This window comes from Theobroma cacao, chromosome 5 (genome assembly GCF_000208745.1).
Source record: "Theobroma cacao cultivar B97-61/B2 chromosome 5, Criollo_cocoa_genome_V2, whole genome shotgun sequence".
Lineage (NCBI taxonomy): Eukaryota > Viridiplantae > Streptophyta > Magnoliopsida > Malvales > Malvaceae > Theobroma > Theobroma cacao.
In genome coordinates, this window is record NC_030854.1 from 6,168,095 (window position 1) to 6,177,722 (window position 9,628).

At 33.2% G+C, this 9,628-nt stretch overlaps 1 protein-coding gene across 1 annotated transcript; it reads right to left on the reverse strand.

Annotated features, from left to right (window-relative positions):
* LOC18598266 lies at positions 552-3,146 on the reverse strand. Its single transcript, XM_018122240.1, has 3 exons — positions 2,259-3,146; positions 1,207-1,375; positions 552-1,135 (listed from the first exon to the last, which is right to left on the reverse strand). The coding sequence occupies exons 1-3, from the start codon at positions 3,057-3,059 to the stop codon at positions 669-671; spliced, it is 1,437 nt and encodes a 478-aa protein (XP_017977729.1). The 5' UTR covers positions 3,060-3,146; the 3' UTR covers positions 552-668.

Here is a 9,628-nt window from a genome sequence, read left to right on the forward strand (position 1 = left end):
AGCAAAAATCTCATCTTTGGAAGACTCAAAAGACCCCACCCAACTCACTGTTATAAAGTTGGTGAATGCTTTGCATACCTAAGAGCAAAAAAAGGCTATAAGGCATGAAGATATTGTGGAAAGGGCTGTGTTGGTTAAGATAAGAAGCAAGAATCCGTATGATAGTAGTAAAAGATATGAAGGTAAAAAGAAAGATAAAGAGAAGAGAATGAATGATGGTAAACAAAAAAAAATTAGAGGTAAGTTTCCTCATTATAATAATTGTACAACAATGAGCCATGTTGATCGTTTTTGTTGGTATAAACTACATGTGAGATGCAAGTTTTGTAATCCTAAGGTCACATTGAAAAAGTGTGCAAAGCCAAAGGTACTCAAGGAGAAGAGAAGGCAATAGTTGCAGAGGAAAAAGAGGTTGCAGATGAAGTCTTATTCATGACTAAGTGTCGAGATGTGGAAGATAGAAAAGTTGAATGGTTGATAGACAATGGTCGTACTAGCCACGTAACAAGCAATGAAGATAATTTCTTGAAACTAAACATAGACTTTAAGACTCAAATGAAAATTTGTCATGAAGATAATTTCACAGTTTGGTAGCTCATTCATTTCCCATTTATGATGGCAAACTAGTAAAGAAATTGTTCATAAGCACAATGTTCACAATGAAAAATCTAGCTATTATTCTCCACATTGATGCCAGCATCTGCAAGAATACTTTTCATAGAATCAATCAGTTGTTGCATTTGTTCTCTTGAATGGAGTGGCGCTGGATACACACATGCACAATCCAAACATCCATCTTGTATGGTGTCAAATATGGCAAGGGATGGACCGACTCCATGAACCGAAGAGCACCCAACGTAATCCACCAGGCCAATTTTCTGGTGCAGTTCGTTAGATTCGTCAATCACAGGGTCTTCGAAAACCGAAATGAAGGCAGTTCTCATGGATGATGATGCAGTCAATCCAGGGTTGTCGATGGCTTTGCACATGAGGAAGTTTAGGTCATTCATATCCGTGAAATGCTTGTCGTTGTTCTTGGCATTGGAAAAGGACATGTAGCATCTCCTGGCTAACTCCCATACTTGTTCGTGGGCAGTCACGTCGTGTGTATTTAAGATAGCAGAATGGTAAAATCCTGAATAAAAAATAATCAATTATACGCAATTTTTGCCTTAACCTAAAACTAAGCGAATCTTGGTGACTTACCAAGATGATTGCTACCGAGAACTGGGTCAAGAATGGACCGGCAGTCAGTGAGGGTTACCACAGCATATTTTTCCCTTTGATGCTCAGGATAGGCTTTAGTGGACCGAGCTGCAATCAAACCAGCAGCTGCTAGAGCTCCACAGAGTTTAATACCTCTTGATTTGCAACCCTGTAAATTGCAAATCATGCAACTTAAAACAGTTTGATCAAACTAAAAAATAATCAAAAAGGGTAGTGCAAAAAATCAACGATGATAGTACTAGCATTGATTTGTTATTGAATTATGGCAAGCAGGAAATAAAGTCAATGCGCTGCCAAGCTGATCAAATATCAGAGCCAAATAAAACTTGATGAGAACATCAGAACATGAACATGCCATTGAATAGAAGATACCCGACACCTTAGTCCAAAGATTTGTACTAGGCAGGAACCAAACCATGATCCATTACAGCGATATAGTGATTGTGAAATGATAATGGGCCAGCATTCAACGCTTTAACTGCTTTGGAACTTGTTACTTTCTACACCCAGAAAAGGTTAAATGTGTAGCCCTTAGCCCCACAGCTCTCTGTGGCTGGCGAGGGATGGGGAATTAGAGCCACGACGGAAAGTGAAAAAGCATCTCGTGATCCTGAAGAATGGCCCGGCTGTTTTTGGACCTTTCTGCTCACTTTAATGGGTTCATTTTTTTTTTTTTCGTGAGTGACTGGGCCTACCACTGTCCCACTCAAACAAAATTATTACTGAAATCATAAGAAGCTGCAACTAGCCTTCCGGCCACAAAGAAGTTGAAAATGAGAGTTGCTTCAAATCCTAATTTCTTAATTCCTATCTTGGTCTAATGAACGCCCTCTTTTTATGTGTTTAGACTCAAGGATGGCATTTCTGTCATGAAACTTGACCCCCTTTTAAATTAAAACCAGGCACATGACATTGATGACAAGTTTATCGACTTCAGTGCTAGTGATGAAAAGTTACACTGTATAATCATAAACAAAAAATAATTAACTGAAACAAAAGTAAAAAGCAGAAGAAAGCAATTCGTCACTTACAGCAACGAGCCCGTCAGTCTCATCTGGGTTCATCTGCAGCCTTACAACCTGAGAACGTCTAGCCGAATTGGCATCCACAAAGTTGAGATTTGCCAGCCTGAAAGAGTTCAACGAGTAGCCAAGCATGTCAACCCCACGTGCCCAAAAAGGCTTGTTAGCTTTCCCACTAGGAATCAAATCTTCAATTCCTAAACTTAACTCCACTTCTTGCTCGTCGTTTCCCTTCGCTATCTCCTCCACTTTGGATCTTCCACCCCCCACCAACTCCAACAATTCCTTCAACAGAGCCACCGCCGCAGCACGGTCACAAGCTGAAGTGTGCAGCCGGAACACCACCACCCACCTCGTCTCGCTTAGAGTGTAAAGGCTAACAAAAAATACATCACGGTCAGCTTGGTCACCATCAGGGAGGTTCCATGAGTTTCGATTCAGTTCATGTTCGAGCAAAAACTGGTGTGAATCGATGTTGGGATCGCCTGAGTGGCTTTGGAGAATGTGGGAAGTTGATGGGAGATCAAAGGATTGGATCTTGGCATGAGGGTTACGATGAGTTATGAAAGAAAAAGTGTTCCTGCAAGTGTCAAAGTGGAGCCTGGAACGAAGGATGGGATGGGAAACTTGGAGCCTGCAAAGGGCTGCTTCGAGAAGTGAGATATCTGGGGGATTAGAGAGGAGGAGGGACAAGACCGTGATGCCAGTGCCGCCGGGTACGGCTCTGCACCAGCTATACTCGGTGCCACCAGCTGGTCTAACCTTGGGCTCCGGTGTTTTGGGGGTTGGGTTTTGGTCAAATTCAGACATTGTATTGGACGGATTTGGGTTTGGTAAGAAAACTAAGGAAGGATACAATTTTGAGTGGATGAGGAACGAGGAGTGTACTTTGTTGAGTGTACTTTGTTGATTGTTAAAAACTTTTTTTAAGCAAGTCTTTGGTAGCCCATTACTCTCACCTTAGTGTAAGAAAGGGGAAAAGGCACATCTTCTTTCATTTGACATCCAAATTTTGGAATTAATCACAACTGTAATGTTGACAAGTACTTTTGTCCATTAGTATTTACAATATTTTAAATCACCAATTATCCATATATATGTGCAAAAGAAATTATAGAGTTGGTATGAACCACTCTACCGATCCGGTTACCTCGATGTGAGGAAGAAGAGATAGGAAATCTCACCTTTTTGGATATGGATTGGAATGAAGTTCTGCAGGGTACGATGTTAACCAAACAAGACATCGGAGTAAAATTCTACTCTCTTATCTCTTTTTTATTCATTTTTTTTTATATTTGTAACTTCAACTCTCTTCCACCAAACACTAGTTAATGCCATTCTCGTAGGTGACTCCATAGAAGTTAATTAAGATAATAGCAAGGTGCTTGCTATTATGTTACTCAATAAAAGATATTCTATAGAGAAAATGAAAATAGATTTGTTTTTCTTTTTTAGATATAAATGAATTACACTATTAGTAATGGTATGCAATTTTAAGTCTTTATTGTACTCGTATTCATATTTGTTAAATAGAGATGTCTATCATAGATTGAATTTTTATGTTTCATTATTCAGTATAAAGTATCGTATTGTATTAAAATATAATGTAAAAAAATTTAAAATTAATTATACCAAACATATGTGCATGTAAAATAAACAAAAAAATTATAAATGTTATATTTATTTATAAAGTTGAGGATTACGTGGCATAAATGATACAAAGTTGGTTTTTTTTAATTTAAATGTTTCAACACATTCATAAAGAGTATATATTTATAAAAAGATTAAATGTTATTTCTTTGTCAAGTAAAATATTCAACTTAAACTAAGACAATCCTAGAGAATAGAAAATGGTGAAATATATGATGTATTTTTTCTTTCTGATATGAAATCTTATGGTGAGTGATAACTAAAACAAAAAATTCCTTGTTTACTTCAAGAAATTTATGGTATGATATCCATGAATGCTTTTGAGGATGAAGAGCTAAGAAGTAACAAAAAAGAGAAAGCATGGTAAAGTATTCCAAATTAATATATATACAACTTTAATATTGTTTCCTTATTATGTTTTAGATTTTTTTTTCATAATTAAGGGAAGAGGAATTCGAACTTTATTCTTTAGAAAGGGGAATCATGCACCAACCAATAAATCAAATGCTCAAGTACATCGTTTTAGATCAAAAGTGGATAATTTGAATTTTTATTCAATTTTATATGTAGGTTTAAGGAATGCACATGATCAAAGGTGCTCCAATTACTTTCACATCTAGTAGCACTAAAATTGAGAGTCAAAACTCTTAAGTAGCTTTTGGTATGAGGGAATTGGGAGCATATTCTTGCAATGTGCCCATTTTAACTACGTTGCAGCATTTGTTTTACAACGAACTACTATAATGTAAGATTACAATACAATCACATTACAACTAATAGATGTAATGTGATTGCAGTCCAAAACTAATGTAATCAAATTGCATTGCACTCTACAATGTTATTAAAAATATTTTTGCCCTTCTACTTTATTTCTCAATTAAAGATATTTTGTATAATTTATTTCTTTTATATTGATTTAGGGGGCTATCTCTTTGTTACTCTCAATAGTCATTCTCTGTTGGATGGTGGATGGTTATTGTCAATAAAATTTATATTATCTTTTAAAGAAAAAAAACTTAAAATAAAATAAATAATATAATAAATTATATTAAAAATGAAAATATATATAAGATTGCATTTGGTACGCTGCTAGGTATATGATTGCTGAGAATGTGATTGTTGAGAATCTAACTTTGTAGCGTTTGGTATAACAAGGGAAAATGATGATTGCAGGGAATGTAATTGCTTAGAGCATTATATTGTAGTGTTTGGTTTATAACCATTTTACTGGGAATATAATGTAAATTGACAAAATTACCCTTATATATTAAAAATATATAAATTGAATAAATTTTTAATTTTTAATATAAAGTTTGACTTTTCAACTTTAAGTAATTAAAATAATAAATAATAACATTAAAAAAATAACATAATACTTTTATATTAATTATTTAAATATTAAAATATATAAAATTACTAAATGTTTATTTTTACCTTAAACTTATAAAAATTAAAAATAAAAAACATTATCCAAAAAAATCTATCGATAGATAAAAAATTCTATCGATAGATTATACTATCTATTGATAGATAGATACTTGCTACTAAAAGTTTGAACATAATCTATCAATAGGTGTTCTCATCTATCGATAGATGTATTATTTTAAGTATTCTTGACGCTTCTTTTCTCTCAAACAGTGGCACCTAAACACATTTTCCTTTCAAATCCTCTTAATTCTTTAGTAATTTCCTCCATTCTAAACCGTTTAAATGTTTCTTTCTTAATTTTCGATATCAAAAACATAATTTTTTCTTAAAACACTTATAAATTCTTGAAAATTTAAATTAAGGTTTCATAAAACCCAAAGTCCCAATCTCTCCAATTTTCAGATTTGGTGATGAAATTTGACCCAAATGTGTTAGTGATGGGCTACCCTTCCTACGAGCAGTGAGAAGAAGGAGAAGAAGGCAAGGTGAGAAGAAGGAGAAAAAGCCATAAGGTAAGAAGGAAGAAAGTGGTGAAGAAGGTAAGAAGAAGAGAAAGGATCAGGAAGTTAAGTTAGGGAACAAAAATTTTTTTACTTTCCATTTTCTAACGGAAAGTAACTTTCCCTTCGAGAGAAAAGGGAATGACATTCCCTTCTCTTATTGCAATGACATTGTTGAGGGATTACTTTCCCATCCTGAAAACATCAACCAAATGCTGCAATGTGATTCCCTGCATTTTAATTGCAAGGAATGTCCCTCACTTCCCATCTACCAAACGCCCCCTAAGATTATAATAAGAAATAAAAATAAAATATATCACATTAAAAATATATTTAGGAAATGATATATATAAAAATTAACATTAAAAAATACAAATATATTAAACTTACATTTTAATAAATAGGGATAGTTCTGAAAATTGTAATAATTTTCCAAATGTGATTATATCTTGTCTTTTGATTATTAAATGTTTGAGCAATTTGTCGTTTAGCTCTATCCATTACTTCAAATATATACTTATGGCAGATTTGGTAGCACTATCCGTAAGTCTTATGACTTTAACAAAAGACTTGCACATTTCAAAAAATATTTAATTGATTTCCAAAAATTTAACATCACTTAACAAAACAGCTTGTACTTTCTTAAGTTTCTTTTTTGAGAAAAATGCTTCTTGGCCCATACTTGTGAGGCAAACTTGCCTCAAAATGAAAGCTTATTATTCTCAAAACTTTTCAAAGTAAGAAAAGATGCAGCAAACCTAGTAACTTGTTACGAAATATACGATTATCTTTAAATCAAGGATAGAATATCTTGGGGAGAATTTTTTTAATGTAATCTTTTATTATTTTCTTTTTACTTTACTTATACTCTAAGAAAGTGTAGGGTTAGAATTTTTTTTATTTGCTATTTATTTTACTTGCACACTAAGTAGATATAGGTTTAGTTAGCTATTATAAATAACCCTCTATGTAGTCTTTTATTTTTATCAAGCAATCAAACAAATTAGCTATTAAGCAATTTAATTATGTGTTTAGACCCTAGGTATTTTCTACATAACTCCATCTATTTTTAATTCTTTCTTCTTGTAATATTTCCTAAACATGTTAAGATGAAAAATATGCCTATAAATGAAAACATACACTTATTTAGCCATTTCTATTGTTTCCTTGAAAATGGGCAAATTGCCAATATCATGTAACACCGAGTCAATGTAGTGAGCTGTACAAAAGGACTCAAATTAATTCTTTCATTTCTCCTTTAATAATTGACATAGATGACAGAGTTAATATATACCCTATAATAAATAGATTGGGTATAGATAAACATTTTGTTATTTTAAGCATTATGGTTATAAATAAAAGCATTCTTTATCTTTGTGTTTGTATGTAATTTTTTTATTTTCTATTAAAATAAAGTCTATGAAACAAACATGCTCTGCAAAAAGAATTATAAAGTATTATAATTATGAGATCTTTGCTGCATTAAAATATTATTATTAAAATATGTCAAGCTCAGCTCTATTATATACTTGCCATGTCATTCATATATTTGATAGTATGTCTGCATACTTGGATGCCTCAGAGAATCGTTAAAAGTCGGTATCGTACCTAATGGTACAATTAAGTCGATTAAAATCTCGAACTAGTTTGAATAGAGATTTTAGGATGTATTTGAGAGTTATTGAACCTTAGAATGTTTAAATATGATGATTCGGAGTTCGAGGATTAACTTGGAGTCAAATTAGGAATTTTCATAACGAAGGGGCAAAATGATCATTTTGCCACCTGAGGGCAAAATTGAAATGTTGGATGAAATTTATGACCAATTTTGACTAATTGGAGCATGATTTGAATTTTAGAGGTGAAAATTTTCAATTTCGAGCATAAGGGCAAAATAGTCATTTCACGTGCCTATGAGGACGTAATTAGAATTTTTTGAATTTTACACCACCATAACACTTGTCAAGCCCATGAATTTCACCTATTATCATTTTATACTTTGGATAATTAAGAAATTACATGTGGTGGTGAGCAAATACTTAATTGTTAAGTTATTAACCATGGACCAATCACATGGTGACACTTGTCAAGTTTGAATATTTTTATAATTACCTTTATAAGCTCAACTTAAACTCTCCCATTTCATTCTTCATGGCCAGCCAAAGTTAAGAACAAAGAGAAAAGAATAAGAGCAAACCCTAGAGAAGAAAATCCAAGAGAAATTTGTTGAATTTAAAGGAACAAAACAATCAAATGTAAGATTTTTCAATTTTAGCTTAAGATTTACCTTACCCATGCTTTCTTTTTCATTTTCTATGGATGAAACACAAGTTTCCATGAGGGATTACATGCTGGCCGAACTTAGGGAGAGAGGTTTTGATGGTGCATTTTGCTAGTTTTCATGATATCTTAGTATTTTTAGTTGTTTGATGATGTTTGGAATGAAAAATAAGCAAGAAAAATCACATGCCCTTCAACAACCCTCTTTGGCTGAATTTTATGGGTGACATGTTAATGATTGATTTTGTTGTATTTCAAGTTATTTAGCTAGGAATTGATGAATTATGATGTTGGATATCGAAATCGGAATGAATTTCGGTTATGGTGAATTAGGTCACAATTAAGCTCATTGAGGTACTTAGGTGTATTTGGAATTTTAGAAGTCAAATGAATATATTTGAAGTTGAATCGGATGTTTTGATTAATTCAACAGTGTATAGTTCGAGTTAGGTCGAATACAAATTCAGTCCGATCATAATTGAACCCACGTAGAACACCGTCTTTAAGTGATCATTCGGACAATTCTCATTCAATTTCATGCATTCATATAGAGCTTGAAATAGTTTTATAACAGTTTGGCACAAATATATTGAATTACGTATCGTGTATTATGTATAGGTGGTGAACCCTCTGATAAGGGTAAAGATATTGTACCCGAGGACTAAGAATAGGAGTACTCCAAACTCCCGCTATTGTGAGTAACAGACTTTCATCTTAACTATCTAAAGTTGTTTTTACTCGTTTTTATGTTTTAACGAACAATGAGTTTAAATGGTAAATTATTATGTTTTAAAATTGAAGTGTTGGTTAAATGAAATGAGTTTTATAACTTGTTTTGAAATTGAATACTAGTTTTGGAAATTGAGTAAGTGGAGACTATATACTTGTATTTTGATATATGGTTTGAATTGGTGGCTTAAGACAATGTGATGGCATGAATGGCTAGATTTGTGTTTTGTGTGGAATATATAAACTGTTTTGTTTTGCCGTGACACAGGTTGGGTAACATCATAATAGCCATGTCATATTGTCGAAATTTTTATTGATTTTGTGGGATAATTGATTAGCTTACTGCAGTGGGCGGGTTTCTGTGGACCAGCCTATTAGAGGAGCACGGTAAACCCCGTTATATTTTACCTTAGTATGAGAGGCACGGAGGGTATCTCCTAAGGTATATTTAGAGTTCACTTCACGCCGAACCACCACGTGAGGGTGAAACTCAGCCAACGCCAAGGAACGGCTACGTTTTTAAATGTAAAAACATATTTTATATGTATTTATCGTTTTAACAGTCTTAGCGGACTCGGTTGGATGCCCGGACAAAGGTGTCTTCGAGTACGAGTTTTGGCACAAACCAAGTTTTAAGAGAGTCATAAGCTTTACTGATTATTTTTTATGAAATGTAATTGTTTTATATGAATTGAAATGAGTTTTGAATGTTATGAATTATATTATGATGGGATGATTTAACTGTCTCCATTTACTCGGCTTTAGATGTTATAGATGAATTTTGCTTACTCA